The sequence below is a fragment of the Trematomus bernacchii genome, unplaced genomic scaffold, assembly GCF_902827165.1.
Source record: "Trematomus bernacchii unplaced genomic scaffold, fTreBer1.1, whole genome shotgun sequence".
Classification (NCBI taxonomy): Eukaryota; Metazoa; Chordata; class Actinopteri; order Perciformes; family Nototheniidae; genus Trematomus; species Trematomus bernacchii.
Genome location: NW_022988066.1, coordinates 2,648,966 through 2,671,045, shown reverse-complemented (window position 1 = coordinate 2,671,045; position 22,080 = coordinate 2,648,966). Strand labels below are relative to the sequence as shown.

Here is a 22,080-nt window from a genome sequence, read left to right as displayed (position 1 = left end):
CATTGGCATGACTGGATCGATTGTGAACTGAACCAGAGCTTCCAACAGTAAATGTTAGGCTGGCAGAGGGTGCGGCCAGCGCCGCTGGGTGTGGCCATAGCTCTTCCGGATTGGTCCATTGTGTTCCGGGTACCACATGACATCATGCGGTACCCGGAAGAATCAAATGGACAGTGACGTATCTCCAACGAGGCGTTTTGGGGAGGTATTTTCTGTGTTAGAGTTTTACTCGCTACAGGGTGTACTTTGAGGGTTTTGACTCTGCACACCGTTTACATGCATAAAAACCTTCATAACACACAAGGGGACGGGTAATAACCGGAAAAGCATGACATGGGCCCTTTAACAAAATGCATCTCCTAAAATCAAACTAGTGGACTAACTCTTTAAGTCACAAAAGAGTCAAATTATTTAAACACACACACAATGATTACTTGTGCTTTGTAATGAAGTATTTTTGACAAAATGCTTTGGTACTTTTACTAAGTAAAGCATCTGAATACTTCTTCCACCGTGTGTGGCCTTGGACCTCTTGCTTCTGTATGACTCTGTGTGTGTGTGTGTGTGTGTGTGTGTGTGTGTGTGTGCGTGTGTGTGTGTGTGTGTGTGTGTGTGTGTGTGTGTGTGTGTGTGTGTGTGTGTGTGTGTGTGTGTGTGTGTGTGTGTGTGTGTGTGTGTGTGTGTGTGTGTGTGTGTGTGTGTGTATGTGGATAACCAGTCTGGCTGCCCTTTTAATTTCTCTCTTTCTAGAATATGTTGGCAGGACTGCTGGGTTTTTCTCTGACAAGGACAACAGGCTCAAATTCTCTGAAAACAAGCCTGCTGCATTTGTAGATGGACAGAATAAATGACTGGTAACATTAGAAGACGCAAAGAGCAGTGTAAAAACATTCAAAGAGATGAGGGGTGAAGTGAAGACAAGAAAAATGACCAAATTGGGGGAAACTGAGAACTGTGAAGTGAAGCAGTTTCATGAAGCGGGACACAATGAGACGAGACCGCAATCAGTACGTCTCATGAAGTGATCTGTCTCAGCTAGCAGTCTGACTTTCATCTGAGTGAGAGGTTTTACACAATTAGACTCAAGAACGTTTCTATACAATACAATTGCCAAGAAACGTTTTTTTTTTAAATGCACTATTAGCCAAATCCAGAGTTATTTCCTAAGCACACAGAACAGTTGTTGATGTACTGTAACCAGCTTTTCTTCTGCCACAAACAGGTGCATCCAGTGCCAAGTAAGAACTAATATGTTGATGAAGCGTAGTAAAATAAGGTGTTAGGACAGGAAAGCATCCTTAGCTTAAACAACGGAGTCAGTGTTGTCTCTTGTTAATATTAAACCATGGCAACAGTCCTAACCTAATTTTAGCCAAGTTCAGTTTGGCCAACGGATTTGAATCAAACACCAATCCATAAACAGGCTTTCTCTGTTTAGCACAGGACTTTGTTGGCTGTCGAAGCACAAACACTCTACTCTACAAACACTTTTGTAGCTTTAACAGTTTGAAAAGAGAAAGAGCTGCTTGCCTCCCACCTGCCAGTGTGACTCCTGGCCAATCAGGGACTGACACACTGATCCTGGCTGTCCATCCTGCCGGGGTCGTGACCTCAGCTCCGTCCCAGGACTCTGTGCATCACGTCCCAGCCTGGCCTCAGCTCTGGCTTCGTTCCACAGTGCATTTTGACTGTACGTCAATCAAGCTAACGCTGGAAATATCATTGATGTGTGTCTGTGTGTGGTGTTTAAATCAAAATGGTTTGTGTGCCAAAGCTAACAGATTTGTTCCTGATGTGCCAGACACACATCCAATTAAGCCTTCACAGCCCATAAGTAATTTACATCACAAAGACGGAATCCTTTTTCATTTCACTGCACAGGTTTTACACAGTGAATTGCCTCAGAGCAGAACAAACTACAGATTTACCAAAGAGGGAACTCAGAAAAATGCAGCTGTTTGCAGAGTTGTTACTATCAAAGCTGGAGCTGTAAGATCTGTTTGAGCCAAGACTGAGAAGCATAGCAGAGGAATATGTTCTTTCAAACTCTGCCATGTAACTTGGTGTTTTCAATTTATCTCCTTTTCTCTCTGAGTCCTCTTGGCCTCCGTCAGCTTTAGACAAATTCAGGGAAATTAAACGTCAATTGGAAACGGACCCCTCGAACACGTATCACCAAGGGACTATTGAAGGAGGCGGGGCAAACAGCGACTGCCATTAGCGTGACTATTAAACCAAGAATCACAGAGGTGATGTCATGAAAACTGTGACAACCAGATAAAGCGTGCATGTACTGTCAGTTGGACGAAATTACACCCAAATGTTCAGTGCAAACTCATGCATCTGCACACACAATTACAATTATATTTATCTGTGAAGTAATACAAATACACTGTATATAAACTAAACTAGCAGAAATGTTAAATCAAATACATCTATAATGATTTTTTTGCTTTCATTTGTTTCATTTGAAACTTTTGATTTTTTTTTCTGTTGATGGATTGGGTCAATATTTTCTCGTACGGCTGGCGAAAACTTTTCTCCTGCTGATTACTGAGCAAAAATCTCCCTCAAATGACAGCCTATCTAAATTAGGATCAATTCCAACATTTCTAAATCAAACAGGCATATTCAACCTCAATGTTTTGAAATGTGTTGGTATTCGAAACTTTTCCAGGTTTAGTCCAAAGCCAATGGAAACACACGATGTGGTTTGACCAGATGCACACGCTTACTCCTGGTACATCCCATCCAATTAGAGATGGAGATGTGCTGACTGTCCTTCATTTGGCCTCCTGCTCTCAGAATATCCCTGAAAAGACGATCAGACTGCAGCCTGTAGCATTAAAAACACACAAAGTCTCACACACTTAAATGTGGCACCAAAGGACACCAGCACTCCAGTCCGCCCTCTCTTTTCTCAGCATCCCATAATATATACAGTAAACACATGTCCTGCCTATACAGGAGCTGAAACCATGGCAACAGGGTCAGATACAAACCATGCTCTTGACAAATGTATAAAAGACGAGACGGACTCAATGTGCTTGTCAAGCAGGAAACGAGGAGCGAGGGGGAGGAGAGCAGACGAGAGCGGCCATTTTCTCCCCCGGCTTTGTTTAGAAAAGCATGTATTGAGTGGCATTTGGTGTCATGCCAGATGCTCTCCTCTGCAGACGGGCACAAAGTAAACTGGATTAGTCACTGAGAGGCCTTTCTGCTGTAACTGACAGCCAAGGAGAGCTGAAAACTTCAAACGTATTCAGGACGTTTCTACCTAAAGACCAGAAGCTTATTCAAATGGAAATGCCTTTTTCATCACTCTCTGCCGGCATCCATAGCTTCCTGACTGTATGCTCTGTACATGTGAATGTGGACTGCAGGATTACTATGGTCAAGAGGCCGCCTCAATAAGGAGCTCTCTTCAGGTTTTGTGTTTAATCATTCTTCCCTCTAAACTGCTGACCTCTGAGTGCTCATATAATGCTGTGCTATTATTTGTACTTTACTCATTAAAACCGCTGTGTAGTGTGTGCTGAGAACAATTCTGTCATGTCTGTGTTTCTTCATTTCAGTGGCGCTGCTGACTTCTTTCAATGCTATCAAAGCTAATGATTCATACCGATCGCATGTCATTACAGTAAAAAAAACATCTTCTTTTGTTTGTTTAAGGTAATGTTAATCACTACCCAAAGTATACTTCATGCACTGAATTCTTGAACGTATGAGCTACTTTTGAAACGGCATTTTCTTATGTTTACCACAGACATCTCAGTATCCTACTTGTGTGCATTAATACATATGTTTAATTTGTGTTTTATTTCTATAATACCTAAAAAAAACGTTAACTTCAAATGTGATCCTTTTTTACTAAATGTTTTGCCTGTGAAGCTGAATGTTGGCACAGCAGGCTTTAAGCTGCAGTTTAGTTTGTTAGCATGCTAACATTAGCACTAAACGAGAATGTAGCTGAGGCTGGTAGTCTGCAGTTATGATGTTGTGACATACAAGAAAATATTCCTCTCTTTTAGAAAGAAAACTTTGAGAAAGATAAAAGCATCACTAATATGGTTGGATAAACTGAAATATATTGGAACAGTCGGGATGCCATTGTATAGCTGTGAGTATGTTCATCTTGTTGTTACAAGGGCTACACAGGATATTTGATTCATTACTGATTAACAGGTTTATCATCTCAGTAAATTTAACTTGACGTGTGTGTGTGTGTGTGTGTGTGTGTGTGTGTGTGTGTGTGTGTGTGTGTGTGTGTGTGTGTGTGTGTGTGTGTGTGTGTGTGTGTGTGTGTGTTTCCCTTAAGAAGCCAGCTGCTGAGGCTCAGGGAAAACGTGCTAACTGATAACAGGGACACCCCACAAAAACCAATCACACACACATCAGACACCCATCCCCCCCACACACACACACCTTAAACCCCCAAAACCTCCTGCTCCAAATCACCAGCAAAAAAAACACACACACACACACACACACACACACACACACACACACACACACACACACACACACACACACACACACACACACACACACACACACACACACACACACACACACACACACACACACTTAATTTAAATCACTTAATTGTTAAATCCCTCCTCATTAGACTGTAAATCTTTTACTGTAACGTGGCCCAGCATGAAGTGGATTTAGCAGCCATAGCTTTTACTCACCACTCTCCCTTTTTATGATCCAGCCGATGCATTTGGTGCTCTTGAGAATTGTTCCACATGTTGATTAATGTGTGTTTACATGGCACACTGCGAGCCTCATACTGCCCCGGCTGTGATTGTGAACTACTGTTTATCTAAGCCCAGTGGAGGGAAACCTTTCATCTGCTCTGCCACCATAAAATCAGACTCAGCACCAGACTCAAACTGTTGGACAAACACAATAAACTCTAGCCCACAAAGCAAATCTCCTCACATAGATCCCAACAGGAAAGTGGGGATCTGCCGTCAGATGAGAGATTACCCAAAAGATTAGTCTGTGTTTATTTGGGGGTCATTTATACATGGAAGGGTATACGAGACGTTATTAATGTGTTTGTGTGGGTTTGGTTTAAGTGCTATGACACACCTGCTGATGAAAGATGGTTATTGAAGTGGACAGAGTGCGTGTAAATGAATAAATGTGGGTGTAAATGTATATTATTTTATTAGGGTTTTAAAATGGGTGAAACTTTACTTGTAAGACAATTATTTTCTTAACGAATTCACGAAAAAAACATGTTTTTTTAAGGAATTTGGAAGGAAAACAGCAGGTTTGAAAGAGGTAAAAAAAACTATATTGGAATGATTTTCAACTCTTTTCAAAATATCTTTAATATTAACCAGAACCTTTTTCTTTCTGTTGTGATCGAGGTTTTATGTGACAAGATAATTACATTGACAGAGGAAATGAAGGCGTTTATTGCACATGATAACAATTATGTAATCAGTTTCTTAATTGAAATTAGATGATTACTGCATGTGTGTACCTAATGCTAACCATCCACCCAGACCAAATACCCGTCTGCTCTCCATCACGTCCTTCATCATTGCAGCCATTTGTGCGAGCTCGTCTATCAGGGCTGGGCCAGAACAAAGACCTGGCAGGCGGTAACCCTATACGGGGACATGAAACACTGACCTTTGACCCCACGTGTGATACAAGTGGCAGTGTTGTCCCACAGGTCAGCGTTGAACGTGCCAACACATTCCCGGCCGCCGTCTCAGACGCGGTCCTGTGGCGTGTTAGCGCTGGAGCGGCTAAAACACTTGTGACATTTGTTTTTGTGACTCGGTAAATACTACTCTCAGCGCTGTGATGATAAGATTGACAAGGTTTAAGGTAGTATGGGAGTTTGAGCTTTATCTGAGCTAACTTGTAAATGTTAGTGTTTGCATGAAACATAATACAGACTTTTTTTACGCTGCCAAACACCTCATCATAGAAACACTACATCCATGGAGGAAATCCAAACATTGTATGTTGAGGGTGTGGAGCGCAAAGCAAAGTTGAGCTTCACTGTCAGGCACTGTGTTCAATCATTTAAAAACTGAAAAAACCCACATCTGTTTGGCAGCCGACTCTTAAAGAAATTGGCCTGTGGTCCATTTTAATCCAATTGAATACTGAAATGATTAAATTAAAGTGGACCTATCATGCTATATTTAAATGATATATTGTAGGGCCATACCTATATAAGGTATATTTATACGTTTCTGTTTTCAAAATACCAAACAGATCATGCATTTTAGCCATGCCTCATTTCGCTCTATTTGCTGTTCTCCAGCCCTGTTTTTGCAGGGGGCTGATTCTGTGAGCTGCAGCTGACCACGCCCCCCTGCAGGAGAGGATAGCGTGCTCTGATCAAGTCAGAAGAGGGGGAGAAAAATAGATCTCCGTCCTCCGTGTTTTATTATAGCCTATTATTATTATTATATAGAGTCGTTATTCATTTGTTTTAAAGCTCAATAAATAACAAAGAAGACCTTTGACCGGCACTTTTCTAATTTTGTCCGGAAGATTTCAACTTTAACGGACATCTTGACCGGCGAAAGAAAACCTAACTGAAACTCTGCCACACGGTCCCCTCGTTCCTTGGAAGAGGCGGAGAGGTGGGTGTTTGTCATCTGCTGGTGGACTAACCGGAGAGAATTACAGTGCTTGCCTCGACGGGGAGGGATTGCATTGAATTAAAGCAGCAGGAGCAAACGCTTGCCTCGGGGAGGGAGAAAAAAAGCCACAGCGGAGAATAAACAGAAGGGTAACCATGGTAACCATGCGCGGGAAGTCTTCTTCGCTGCTTTTGTGGCAGACTACAGCGCCACTTACAGGCCTGGCATATGTACTCCAGCGCTTTCGAGCGGCAATGGCCGGCCGTGGCCCAACCCCACATTCCCCTGATAGGTGGAGAGTTGGCCCAATAGCCGTAGCACCACCGTCCTGACGTCAGGACAGTGTTCAAATCTAGAGATTTGGGTATGGAGGAAAATAGAGAGGGTTGTGTTTTCTGACACTTGGTGAGTTCCCTGGAACACCGGGGACACATATTCATGTATAAAAGACGTACAAAAGTGCATTTTGCATGATAGGTCCCCTTTAAATCAGTTGACTGAAAATACGCAATAAACATACTTTTTCCTTAAAGATACTTGTTGCAGAAGAGAGGTTGGTTTGGTTTTAATTGTGAAAGTTGTCAATTTAGTTTTTAACCCTCATGTTACAGAGGTGTTATTAGGTTTGTGATGTTCACAACAGTAATAAATAACATTGAAAGAAATACATTAGGAAACAGCGTCCTTGTGGACAGTCCTTCGTCCAAAACGTTCTGGTTAAAGAGGTTGCATTGTGTCATATTCAACACATGCTTTTTCTCTCAGAAATGTAATAAAAATAAATGTATTTGTAAAAACAAAACCGTGCAAATCTCTCTGAGATGATTTGATGTTTGTCTCTTCACGTTTAAATTGTATCTCCTCACTGTTAACGGCACTTATACTGGGCACTTGCTCACAGTTAACACCCTCCCAGGTTTACAGCTTACATTAGGAACCATGCAACGGCCCAGTGAACTGCATGGGAGGAGTTTTACTGTATGTCTTGGAGTTAGTGGCAGAGGCTGCAGAGGGGGGGTAGAATCACCTCCAACAGCTCTGACAGGGACGGCGTAACGTTCTGGCATGATGACCCGTTCCAGTTCAGCAGCTGCTGGATTCTATGCAGCAGAACGAAGGGAAGCGAGACAAAAACATGCATAATTGCATTCATGTTTTCAGAAACACACACACACACACACACACACACACACACACACACACACACACACACACACACACACACACACACACACACACACAAACATGTACAAACATGTACACACTCGCATGTAAACACACATCTGTGTCCTTTTACATTGTTTAGCATTTGTTTTACTCCATACATCAAATCATCAGGGAGAGTTAGTACTGAACAAACATGTGAGAACTTACATCAATTACTGAAAGACACACTCACATCTCCACCAGGATATCATCTAAGAAATCTGATTTTCATGTAAGGCAAAATCACCACTGCTTCTTAAATTAAATCTGAAATTATAGGTATGTCCCATGCCCTTATAATTTGTTTTATATTTATTTCCAGCCTTAATGTCTACCGCTAAACAATTTCATTTGCATACTTATTTATATAATGTGTCAGTTACATGAGTGGTCCATAAGGAATCTTTGTAAGAAACCTACATTTACAAAATAAAGTCTAAACATTGTCATGGTGGCCAGAAAAAAACCTCCCTGTTAGTCACTTTTAGTTGCCAATATTTGAAGTAATCAGACTCAAACATTTTCTTTTTGTATAGGGACTTCACATCTGGATAAGGTTTCCAAAAAATATAATTTATTCTACAGTCACCGACTTGTAAAACATGTTTTCTTTTACATCCTTTTGAATTTGATTTGACATATGCCATTTGAAGCTGGGAGAAATCAAACCTCTTTAAAATCAGATTACTCAACACAGCTTCCCCCATTCTCGTTTTACGGACACAATTGGCCAGTCAGGGACGGGAGCCGAGCCAGATGACAAGTGGGAAGAAATAGGAGGACAAAAAGGAGAAAAAGCAGTCTCCCTTTAAACAAAACAATAAACAAACAACAATATTAGCGCACCAGCAGGGAGCACTGGCTCTGAAAATAGTCTGTGAGCGAGGACTGTGTGTGTGTGTGTGTGTGTGTGTGTGTGTGTGTGTGTGTGTGTGTGTGTGTGTGTGTGTGTGTGTGTGTGTGTGTGTGTGTGTGTGTGTGTGTGTGTGTGTGTGTGTGTGTGTGTGTGTGTTGTTGTTTTGTCTATGAAAGTGGCAGGTGGCTAGAAAAAGGCACAGAAAATGGAAGAGGGGGGAAAAGGACAAAGACGATAAAATATACAAACATCTGAAAAAATAAAGACAACTTAGAACAACTTAAAAATGGAGGCGAAAAAAGAATGAGAACGAAAAAAGAGGACGGTTTCCACTCAGACTCTCTCCTTGACTCCCAGCCAACACATTTACAATCGAGGAAGTCTCTCCCGACTTGCTGCTGCTCCCTCTCTCTCCCCCCCCCCCTCCTCTCATGCTGGGACCCCCCCCCTCCCTCCTGAGAAAGTGGGACTCCCTCTCCCTCCCTCCTCACTCTCCCTCTCGCTCTCTCTCTCCCTTGTGAGGATTTAACACAGTGCAGAGCAGAGCTGGCAGTCACTGTTGCTCCTGGATTGTAGCAGAGAGAGCCCCCCCTCAGCCTGTTAGCCCCCCACCATGGACGTCAAGCTGCTGGCTCTGATGGCTCTGCTGGCCGTGGCCACACAAGTACCAGCCTCCAACGGTGAGTCCAGCAGAGACTTTATAACGCTGCGGAAACTTTTAATGGAGCAGAGAAATTGTTGGTTTGAGGGTTTCAACTGATTCAACTGATGTTTGAATGTTGAGGTTTATCTCATTTTTATTATTTTAATCTTGGCTGATAAGAAAAATCTGGATTTAGTCTATTTAAAAAATCTGTGTCTAAATCCAATGAAAATCACAACTGTTTGCATCACATTTCCAGCTCATCTCTAGATATTGGTGGTGGCTTTTCGTCAGTTTGTATACACCTGAATTTTAGTTTGATGGTTTGATGATGGTTTTTATTTATTCCAGAGGAGAAAGATACCTTTTTAACAAATATCTTGTTGCACTTGTGGCTGTTAAACTAAAGCTCTTTGATATCCTGCTTTGATTTAATGTTGATCTCGTGGAATAATAGTTCCCAGAAAGTTGACTTTTACTCCAAAACATATACAGGTTATATCCACAAGTTACTTGTATTGAAGAGCAAACACTATTAGTTACCTTTAACGATAGGTCAATTCACAGAAAACTAATCTGCAAATATGTTGAGACTTGATTGATTGTGTAAGCCATGTTTTAAGGAAAAGTGTAGAAAAGTCACAATTGTTCTACTTTTCAAAGATGTTTGCTGCTGAGTGTTTATCCTAGATACATTTATCATATAACATTTTCTGTGACAGCAAAAAGACAACTTTGGATTTTAGAACAATTAGTTTGGAACTTAATCAGCTCATTAATCAATAATAAAAATAATTGTTTATCGTTAAATAATCTCTTTATTGTTGGTACAGATGTTACATTACAACATGTTGACTTTAATAAGTTGATTGTTGCAGCTTGATGTAACCTTTTGGGATTTATTTCATTGTTAAAATTAGAGCTTGATCAGTTTGTAAATGTTCCAGTAATTATATTCAGTATTTTTTACTTAAAGCCACAGGAGGAGTGCAGTTTCCACAGTGAGCCCCACATGTTAACCTTGGCTAGAGACACCCCGTGTTGTTGAGGCGCCTGGCCTGCGTTATGCTAAGCTTGTTGTTACGGCCCCAGTAAGACCCCTGATTGCATATTAAAGAGTTAGCTCTAAATGTGTGTATTTGTCTTTTCCCCTTTGCTTTCTTTTAATTAGCTTCTAATTAGGGATAAACAGTGGTGATAGCTGTGGATGCTCGCTTCTGGCCGTGGGGCTGCATGCTGCATAATGATCCCTTAGTTTGCATGAGAAAAGACCCTGAATGGGTGTGAGTCATTAGGCTGATATTACTGAAGGACTTAGCCATTTGTGGCAGGACATTTGGTTAGAAGCTTGCATATCAATAGGAATATGTTGAACCCTAGAACAAAGGTCTGTAAGTTACACGTGATGCACTTAATTTAATTAATACGTGTTTATCTTGACAGGAATGGTACTAAGAAGGAGTTGTTGAAAAATCAACATCTGCTCTGTGACCTTTTGTAACAATTTCTTAACACGATCCGCAGCCAAAATGAAGCTTTTAAACCATTTGTAGTCCGTCAAAGGAGGAAAGCACTTGCAGCATTTTGGTTTTAAGGATGGAGTCCAATTTTAAAGTTTTACACAGTGTATTTCTCTTCATTTTTTCCCCGCATTGGAACAATCATCCCTACTTAACTTGGAAATCTCTTTCAAAAAGGCATATTAGTACAAAACTACTTCCTAATTGCATGTTCTTGGATTTATCAGCGTGCATCTGAGGGTCTCTGGCCCCACACAGACCTCCATAGAGGTCCAAGGGTGATTTGTAATCATTTTAAGAATGTTCTTGAAGTGATTTCCTCAGAGGCTGTTGACGGCGTCTGAGCCGCAGAGTGCTTTTTCATAAAAGGGACAAATATTGGAGATTGAATGTGGAGGACCCTTCTCCTTCAGAGTGGTCCGTCTGAAAGCTCCAGGAGTGAAAAGCTAAAAGTGTGTGTGTGTGTGTGTGTGTGTGTGTGTGTGTGTGTGTGTGTGTGTGTGTGTGTGTGTGTGTGTGTGTGTGTGTGTGTGTGTGTGTGTGTGTGTGTGTGTGTGTGTGTGTGTGTGTGTGTGTGTGTGTGTGAGTGGTCCGAAGGGGCTAATCTCTTTTTAATGAACATGTTGTTCAGAGCAATAGAAGGTAAACTCATACGTGCCCATGCTTTGTTAAGGCTTGTTACAGAAGATCAAACATGCTTTTAATTTGTCCGCTGAGGGAAGTGATGCATTTAATCACAAGTGAAATAAAGTAAAAGCTACTGTGTTAGGATTTGGATATTCATTTTACTTGAAGCTAATATTTAAATCCTCGTACGAACCTAAACGACCCCTTCTCCACGAACCACTCTCAGCAAAGATTTAGCATTTTACTTTAAGAAGGCTCAAATTATTGATGTGATCAAAACCTTTAGCAGTGTTGTTTTAATATTAAAAGTAGCATCATGCCACATAAACAAATAATACAGCATATGAATGTACGTGCATGTGTGTGAATGTGTGTGGATTATCTACAAAATCTATACAAATTTATAACGAAATAAAGTCAATCATAGTGACTTATTTCACCTTACTTTTTAAAACTGCTAATATGCCTATTCAGTGTATTTGTAGGTGTGTGTATCACTTCTTCTACCAGCAGGAATGTTAATTTGTAATGTTTCTTGTTGTGTGTTTGCAGCGAAGCCCATCAGTCTGGTGGAGCGGTGCTGGTGTCGGTCGACCCTCAACACGGTTCCTCAGCGCTCCATCAAAGAGCTCAAGTTCCTCCACACACCCAACTGCCCCTTCCAAGTCATGTAAGTGAACGAGAGCCAAAGATTGTGGTGATTCACTTGAGGAAATGCTTTTTCGGATTGTTGAAAGGTTTGCTTTATCAATCCTTCAGCCATAGACATATTTGTAATCTTAATTAAATATCGACTAAAGCATTTTTACATATAGGATATGTTTAAGTCTATTAAAGTGTTGGGCCTATAGAAATTGATTAATACATTATTGTGATGAAAATAACATCCAATACCAATCTAATTAAAACAAATAACAATAATGAAAAAACTTTGCACTCAATCTTTATGCACCTACATTGTAAAAAAAGAAGATTTAAGGGAAGCACGTTTCAATAATCAAGTAACAGTTTTACTTCAACATGTGCTTAAATTAGTGAGCCATATATATCATATATCGGTGAAACACCATTGCAGTGCATTTTATCGATTTTTTTCCGTTGTTGTTGTGAGCCTCTAAATATATAGTACATACATTGCTGTGCTTACCATAAATGTGTTACCTCAAAAGCACTGAAAAAATCAGCTATGGTTTATTTGTAATAGATTATTATTGACAATCCCACCTTTTAAGGTCTGTCTCGTCTGACCCTTGATACAGACCCAGTGCTTCAGAATCATTATTTCTGATGGGGCTTTTTACTTTTTAGCTCCGTAACATTTTACCATTATTTGGTATGTTTAAAAAAAAAAAAAGTAATACTACACTACTTGACCCAAACAGTGTTGACAGATTGAGAGTGGATGTGAGAGTGGACGGTGTTAATATCCTCCTATTCTCTCCCTAATGAGTCGCCTGAGTTAAAAACAACACCACCCTCTCACAAAGAGGAAAGCGGTGACTGCCGGAGGGAGCCTCATATGTTTAGCAAAGGAAGCAATAATTAAGGGTCAAAGTGATTACCTTTGTATTTCTGCTGACCCTCTGTGTCCCTTTTCCACTTTTTATATTCATTTCCCACCTCAAACTGCCCAGCAACATTAAGCATAATGTCACCAGTCTGGAACACATTAACCAAAAACCCTCATTCATTTATCTGCTATAGAAAGCCGGACAGCAGAAGCCTCGAAGCCAAAAGGCTAAAAGGCTGTGGGGCTTCTGCCAGAAAGGGAGGGGAGTTATGACTGTTAGAAGGGGTGAGGGGATGGCAAAAGGTCAGAGAGGACACACGGCGCTCCGACACAAACTCACCCTCACCCCTCTTTTAGAAAAGAGTCAAGAAGTCATTGAGCCGGCAGAGTTGCTCCGATATCTCTTTTGAGGCAGATGAAAGAAAGCTGGCAACACGATACCCTCTGCCCCCCCCCCACCTCCGCCCTGTGTCACACCGTGCACCCTCATCCTCCCGCCCTCCCTGTCCCAGCATGCTGTTGGTTTTAACTTGCTGTGAAGTAATTACTACCTGCTGCTTGGGGAACTCCGGCCCTCAAATTCCAGCCAAGTCAATTAAGGTTTCTGCTCTCGGTTGGTCATCCAGACAAGCAGACAGACAAACAGGATGAAGGACATCAAAACAGCACCAGCTCCTGAGCGGATGAGCAAATCAAATGAAAGAGGAGGGGGGAGAAGGGGGACATCCCTGGAGGAAAAGCAAACACAGATCCAGTTACTGAGCTGTTTGGCCTCCCGGCTCACATTTTCAGAGCTTTGGATTGATGGTCCTAAACTGCTCTCTTAAGTTTAGAGGCCATTTGTTCATTTGCTAAATGGGGTGAGGAATAAGGGAGGTGGCATATTAAAAGGGTTGGGGTTCAAATTGAATCAGAAAGCAGTGAAAAGGCAGCAGAGAGGAATGTGTTGAATGTAGAGCCGTGTGATGGAGAGATGGTGGGAGGAGAGAGCGGAGCAGACACCTCTGCAGCCGTTAACTCTCAAACACGATCTTTTGCCACCGGGGTGTGAGATCCACATGTTTGGAGGGGGGTTGAGACCCCGCTGCCCGTCACTCCGATCGCCCCCCAACCCTCCCTGATAACAGAACAAATCCTCTCCTAAATATTTGGCTCACCTCTCCATCAACACGTCAGTCATCACTCAAAGGAACACACACTCCCTGTTCATCACAAAGTGGGATTGTGCTCAAGTCCGTCCTGATTCTGCCTTATGCTGCAAATGAGATCCTGACAAACAAGCAACATCTGACTTTAATATCCAATCTTTGGAGGAACAAACTATGGTTTTACTGTTTAATAGAGGTAACAAGGAGATTAGTCCGTTTTTAAGCTGCATACTTTCTTGTAACAAGCTGTCAAAAAGCAGTTCCTCTTTTTAGATTTTCTTTAAAACAAAAATGCTTGACAAATCAGACTTTTTTCATTTCTATTTCATTATACCAAAGAGTGATCGAGAAAGTTAAAAAACAACACTTCCTTTAAGTACTTTGTATTTGTTGGACTGTTTTTTGACCAGGAAACTCTAATTAAAATTAAGATATGCAGCGTATCAAAGAATCTTGCACAAAAACAATTGTATAATATAATTATCACAACATTTAATTCTATAATACAAATAAAATAGCTCCTCAATATTCCCATGACAGAGATTCTCAAAAAATGTCTCATTAAATAAATTGTTTCCTTTTCATTTAACATATCTGTTGAGAGATTCCGTCTTTTTTCAGCATCCTAAAATAATTGTATACAGGGAAAACAATGTCTGAAACAATATGAGTCCCGTAATCATTATAATATTAAAGCTCATGTCTTAAACCAGCCTGACAAATGTTCCATTAGACTGTGGTTTGAGAGGTTGGGTGTGTGGTGTAGAGGCAGCTTCACACCGTCCACACAGTGAGCCTCGCCTCCAGCTGTCCATGAGTGGAAACTGAGAGCGGTGATTTTTCACCACAGACCGGAGAGTGACGGCCTGTTTTGTGCAGTAATCCTCCACTTTTCAACTTGGATGTGTCGTAGGACGTGCTGAGGTCTTTAGAGCTTAGCTGAGGTGTTTGTGAGCTCAGCTTTCAGAAACCTCATGAGATGTTATCCTGACATATTGGGCTCGTTTATACACCAAGGTGCTGTGATTTATTCAGGAGATGGACCGTAAAGAGAGTAGATGTTTTAATGATATGTTATTATAGGAGCAAACTGAAGGAATCTGGGTTCCTTTTTTTGATTTCTTTAAAATGCTGACATCTGTGAACATTAAGGTGACAGTTTGTCAATACTCTGGTTTTAACTGGCGTTTGTTGTAGGATGTCTGCATTTTTTTTAAATAAAGTTGAGCTTTTAATGAAGTGGGATTTCATGAAAGATAAATAATTATTGTCATTTATTACCTACGAAAAATCTGTAATCTTCAGATCACAAACTCAGCTCACAGTATTACCATTTATAACGATTTAGGGAATAATAAATGTTAGTTACAGCCATTTAGTTTAACAGACCATAACAGTGGTTTGTGTGTTTGGGTTGGCTAACTGCAAATTGCCTATATTGTACATTTCTTCCTACCATTATGTTATGTAGAGGTTTACAATGACCGGAACTTTCCCATGTTGCAAGATGCCATTCATTTTTTTATAATTTCAGCACTTGATGCATCACCTTGCAGAGATTAGAAATGTGAGACAAAGATTAAATAAAATTAAAAGCCACCTAATTGCCAAAATGAGTGTCAGCATTCCCACATTCTTATGCTATAACAACATTTTAATGTCAAAACTCAGTCAAATCTTAAAACTCAGACATGTAACACACACATTTGAGATATAGTATTACTTATACTCTCAGAGGATATAATTATCTTAATATAGACACCATAGGATGCCTAAATTCAGTTCAGTGTATTTAGTAATACAGTAAACCAGTGATAGTTTTCTGTACAGACATGGCACATTTAAAACAGGAACTGCTCATAGCAAAATCAGCATGCTTTCAATAATACCAATATTCTCAAATATTAATCAATGTGGGCTATAACTTCAATTTTGTCTTATAGGGGCCTACATCTTTTTTAAATATGAAAATAGTCAACCGTCATTTCAAATATAAAATCTTGTAGTAATATTATTAGACTTTATTTACACATTTAATCGAAGCTACTGAGCTAAACATGCAAAACCACCTGTGTGGTCCTAGGAAGTACAACCCAAGAAGCTAGACACAATTAACGTACTTGAAAGAGCGTTTAAGGGATGAGACTACTGGGAGGTCTTATTACACTTATTACAAAGCTAATACAATAGATACAATCTCTGTACTGTACACCATCACTGGATGTTCTGCTACAAAGGAAGCCCCCGGGTGACAATATTCTCCAGTAAATGTCCTTTAACCAGATTTATGACATGTGAGTGTGGATGTGGCGTCTCATCCCTCAAATTCTACTTGTTTCCTCCCACAGTGCCAAGCTGAAGAACAACAGGGAAGTTTGCATCAACCCGGAGACCAAGTGGCTGCAGCAGTACTTAAAGAACGCCATTAACAAGTAAGAAAAGAAAAAGCTCTCTCTCTTCCATCGTACAGGAACAAGCATCAGTGACAAGAGACAGAAATGAAATACTGCTCTCTTCTCTGCTGAGCGTAGAGGAAGAAACAATCCATTGTTACAAATGGTAATCTCTCAGTTTCCCGCCGACAATTACTCTGTGAAATCAATGACATGGTTGATGCAAGCAGCAGAGTTATTATCTGTGAGCCTTAAGAGAGATAAGTGACTAATCTGCCACTGGTATTTCTGCTTTTTGTCTGACTTTCTTTCTCATACGCTTGTTTCTGTGACTTCAGAGGAGTTGTACCATTGTACCCTCTCGGCTTCCTCACAGCTCACATCATGTGTTTGTCCACTTTTTCCACAAAACAATCATCACTATTGGCACATTAGACGCAGAGTTGTTCTGGTAGGGGTGCAGCGTTATGCGTAAAACTATTCATAGTAAAAACTGCAGCAGCTCATTCAGTTTTTAATGAGCTATTCGGTTAAAATGTGTGCATTCCTCATAAAAAAAAAATCCCAACATGTCTGGTGGTGGTTAACGACAGGCTGCATGTCTGCTTCTTAAAGCACCATAAACACTTTAAGCACAACATAAAAACAAACAATAAAGTAATTTCTGAGGATTAAAAACATGTTTACTTACGACTATTAATGAAAACAGAAGCCCTCAAATAATGGCTTATTGAAGAATGCTTGTGGCACATACACATACTGTGTTTAGATCGTAATTGTTAAGCAAAAAGTGTGTCGGATAAATAGGCCTTGTTTAAGCTTGCGGCATTATGAGCTTATTCAATGAGGTGTTTCATACAGCTAACATGTCAAAATGACAAAAGGGAACATACAGAGTTCATCGTTGGAAGAGAAAATGTGCTTTTCACTGATCATGATAGGAGTCGGGTATTGCAGTCTCCTGTCTGCTCTTCGTCAGCATCGCCCTTTTTCATGTTCGGTTACAGTTACATATTCTGTAAATCATACGGTATGCTGTGATGTTCACCTTTCAAAACTGTTGGCGGACACCTGAGGCCCCGATCATGTCAATGACCCTTCTTCGAAAAAACCCTCTTTTCATCTCCTAGCAATTCTATTGATATAAACCACAACATTTTGTCAAGTGCTGGAGGTGCTACATTTATGTAGTTCACACAAGTAGGTATGGAGTTGTTTGAGGGGAAATAACGACTGTAAGAATTGGTAGTCTGAAAGAAGGGATTGTTAATGAAGTAACATTTCTCAAACTCTCAGTGCATGAAATATCTATGTTATCTCCATCTCGCCTCAAGATTAAAAAGGTTTAATTTCATATCATATACACAAGTATGGTGTAGGTATGTAATGAATGAAAATCGGAAAAGGTTCCTCAACAATGCTTTATCTGTTCAAAACATTTAGAAGCAACAACCTTTTTCTCTTTGCAGGCTAATAAACAATTTTTTCTGTGTCTCTCTCCAGGGTGAAGAAATCTAGAAGACGCAATGGCAAGAAAAACTAAACACAAGGGAAGACGTGCAGGTCGTCAGGCCTGGCCCCCCCCCCGGGTGGAACCTGTATACCTCCCTCACTGCTATGGATGTATCCAAACACGCTGTATGTACCCGTCCACCTGTCTGGACCGCTTGCAAAACCAGCCCTTCATCCCCAGACTGTGCCCCCCAGCACCGCCACCGACCCCCCCCACACCCACCCTAGACTCTCAATGTTAGCACCATGTGCCATTATACCTCCAGTGACGGGATAGAGAGCACGCGCGTGTGTTTGAATGTGCAACATATTAACTAACTGATTGTGTCATTTAGTATTTTCTTATTTCACACAAAGTGAAACTATTTGAGCTTTTTGCCTCAAAACACGTTGTTCTTAATGCCACCTTTGTCACGTCAGATAAAAACATTCACATCAGTCTTCCAGAAGGAATTACATTTGGGATTTTGTTGGCTGGTTATGTCTTATTAATTATACAAACACCTCCCGTGTATACCACTTTTCAAAAGGACTAAATACTATTTCAATGGACTATCCCAGACTGAAATGTAAAAGTTTCCTCTGAAGTGAAAGTGGCATTACTCCATGGCTAGAAGGTCATGGGGCAGTAACAGACGCTTGCCAATAGCGTTAAGCCTTCACTCTTACTGACCAATCAGGGCAGGCCGTGCAGGCCAACAGAGTCTTTAAAGTCTTCCAGCTTCCTCCACCATGGACGCTCACACACGCTGCCTAAAAACAAGCACTGATCTTGTGGTGCTATATATTCCATATGACGGGGGCCGAAGCCATAGATATAATTATATTTCACTGTTTGTTTTATGCAAGATTTATGATGGGATGTTGTGACCTCTATGTCTTTTTTACCATCACAACGTGCTGTCGTTGGAGTCTGACGAGGCACATGAAATGGAAAGCTGATGTTGTGCTCAGGCCATAATCTACTGTTAAAGACTATACAACTAATACTTATGAATGCAGCTTTTTTGTTTTTGAACATATCATTTAACAGAGACCAAATATTTAAAGACAGTAAAACGTGCAACATGAAGAAACCTGTGAACCTCAAAAAGCATGGCCATCTATTTCATTTTATTATTAGAAAGATTGTCATAATTGTTTTTACACCTTATCAAATGGACTTTAGTTAGATGTATAAATGCCAACGAGCATACCACAGCAGTATTTCCATACCAACACCTGTCCTTGGTAGGAAATGGGAAGCTTATAAATGGTCGGCCGAATGATAAATGTCAGAAAGGGAAAGTTCACGTTGGCAAAAGAAAGTGTTTGATCATGTTTTCTATATATGTATTTGAGCCACTTTATTATCAGATGTCTCTTTTAAATGTAATTGTTTTATTTTTATATTGTGTATAATCTTACTAAATGCTATTTGAATACAATGTACAGTAGGCAGTAGCTACTTAATGAAGGCTAGTCCAGTGCAAGAACCAGTGTTAAACATATTTTTTAAGGTTTTAGGCAATAATTCATAAAGGTATATTGATGTTACTACACAGTATGAGAGACTAAAATACAATTTCTAATATTTTTTACAATGTGGATAAAAATAATTAGCAAAGAAATCACATATCGTCCTCCTGGTTTGTTGTTCTCCGTTTCCTTATCAACCGATCTGCTATGTAACAGCTGAATAAAGTTCAACTGAGAGCGATTGAAAACAAAAAGCCACTGTCATTGTGTTACACGAGTCAGGAAGTCATTCAGCCCACCGGTCGACCCCCTGAACACTTGATTTGATTTTTATAGATTTACTGAGGTTGATGAATTATGTGACAATAGGGCCACTGAGCCAAAACAGAACATATAATTTCAGTTGAAATTCAAGCGACCGACATGTGCTTCCAATCTGGACACTCCCCGCTCCCCATGGGCTTTCTTTTCCCTTTCACTCAACTGCTGCCATACCGAACATTTCCCCCCTCTTAAACTGTAATGTAAGCCCTGTTGGTTTTGGTCATTTCTCTGTTCTTTGTTTTGTTTTGTTCTTTCGGGTCTATTTGCTGTGAGTGCCTGATCACAGGTGATACTCATATCAATTTGCAGCTAATGGTGCAATAATAAATGTAGTTCAATTACCATTATTGTAATAGGAGGTAATGGAGATTTTATATTATTATACTCATTTGTTTAAACACATTGCCGTATAAAATAACACTGTTCCAGTTTCCAAATGCACTGATATGCAATGATAAACTTCTAATTTGATTCATTGTGCAATTTCTGGACAAAACACCACCCATTACCAAATTACTTTATTAACTATAGAGTTATATTTTGAAAGAATGTTGTGTACTTTTTAAACTTCAATCTTTTTTAATCTAATATGCGATTATTATCTCTATAACAGGAGAAGGATATTGCATTACAGTACATGTGGAAACACTTTATTAACCACACTGTTAGAACTTGTTTTTAACATTAGTGATATTAATCAGACTATAAGTGCTTTCATGTTTAGTATTGTGGCCCCACATATTCAATGTGATTATGAGTAAGACATCTTCATCACTGTGCAAAAAGAGCTTTTCAATAAGTTTGTGTGTGTATTATTTGAACCAAAATACACAATCTGGTTCACATTTACTTAACTATGGTGCATTAATTATCAAAGTGGGTGCATGTGTTCCACTTTGGACCCCGAGAGAATGTGAAATATTTCTTTTGAGGCAGCTTCTGACATATGTTCTTTATATTCGTGAGATTTATTGGAGTATTATTCTCTGTATTGTCACTGTTTGTAAACTGAGAGGCAGTATTTTAGCTATGATACTCAAGCCCTTTTTCAATAAAGTCATATGAAGTCAAATCAGTTACATGTCTGCGTTTTCATTCATTCAAACCAACATTATGGGGCAGAGAAGTCTTCAAACAAATTCACAGAATAACATCCTGATAATCCTGATCACAGATAATCACAATCTCTCTATGCCGACGACCTCTTATTATTCCTAACTGGTCCAACCCATTATTTCACTGTCTCAAGGAATCCTGGTCTTTAGCTTGGTAAATGGTAAATGGACCGTATGTATACAGTATAGCGCTTTATTCAGTCTTTATAACCCCTCAAAGCGCCTTACATTACCAATCACCCAATTTTACCCCATTCAGAGCAATGTTTACTTGTTCAAGGAACAGCTGACTTTGTCATCAGGAGCAACTGGGAGTTAACTATCTTATCCAAGGATACATCCACATGTTGGGATGGGATCGAACCCAGAACTTTCCGATTGAACGACGACCGCACTCCTGCCCACTTCGTTGGATGATGTTAGAGTTTCTTCATCAGTGACTGTTTTGTTTTTTTGCTCCCAATTGAAGTCAATTTAACACCTTTTAAAGCCCAATGTCACACATTTGCCTCAATGGGGTGTACAATGTCTTAATTCCAAATAGGGAAAAGCTAAACCAAAATAAAAACTGGAAAAAACTGAAGAAACATCACGAAAAGAAATACTGTATGAACTCTTTGTCATTACAGCTTAAATTAAATTTGTATTAGTATTTTAGGCACACCCTTTGTTACCTAGGGGACCTGAGGCACGAGAAAGATTATGTACAGCTTATTATCATTAATCAAGACCACAATCTTTTCTCAACCTATTAGGATGCTTCTGCGCAAATTCATGGTATGACTTGTTTGTAATGTGGGGGCTTGAATTTCAAATAATGACCTATAACAGGTAAGAGAGTGTTGGTCCTTAGTGGGTTCAGCACTGTGAGCAGCGAACAATTTCACAATACTGGGAGTCATTTAGTTTAATAGTAACACTTGAGTGTCAATTAGTGCATTTTTTATGTGGAAAATACCCGGCAGAAGATATAACTCTCTTTCAAGAACTGTCATGAGAAGTTACATACTCATTTTGATGGTAATAAAAAATGGCTGCACATACCCAGACAGGTGGGATAAGTTACACATGCACCTCTCATTCCAAAAAGAGAAATGATACACAAGGGAGCAGACTTCCTCTTGTAGGTTCACCAAAATAATCCG

General features: G+C 40.1%; 1 protein-coding gene across 1 annotated transcript; it reads left to right on the top strand.

Annotated features, from left to right (window-relative positions):
• The first annotated feature begins 9,250 nt into the window (after positions 1 to 9,250).
• Positions 9,251 to 20,895, top strand: cxcl12b (chemokine (C-X-C motif) ligand 12b (stromal cell-derived factor 1)). Its single transcript, XM_034120824.1, has 4 exons — positions 9,251 to 9,365; positions 12,028 to 12,145; positions 16,482 to 16,565; positions 18,030 to 20,895. The coding sequence occupies exons 1-4, from the start codon at positions 9,299 to 9,301 to the stop codon at positions 18,067 to 18,069; spliced, it is 309 nt and encodes a 102-aa protein (XP_033976715.1). The 5' UTR covers positions 9,251 to 9,298; the 3' UTR covers positions 18,070 to 20,895.
• The last annotated feature ends 1,185 nt before the right edge of the window (positions 20,896 to 22,080 follow it).

What these genes read in the sequence shown, in the direction of transcription:
- cxcl12b (XM_034120824.1), top strand. Translation starts at nt 9,299, where the DNA reads ATGGACGTCAAGCTGCTGGCTCTGATGGCTCTGCTGGCCGTGGCCACA. An exon ending in ACAAGTACCAGCCTCCAACG is followed by an intron (nt 9,366 to 12,027) that starts GTGAGTCCAGCA and finishes GTGTGTTTGCAG; the next exon opens with CGAAGCCCATCAGTCTGGTG. An exon ending in AACTGCCCCTTCCAAGTCAT is followed by an intron (nt 12,146 to 16,481) that starts GTAAGTGAACGA and finishes TTCCTCCCACAG; the next exon opens with TGCCAAGCTGAAGAACAACA.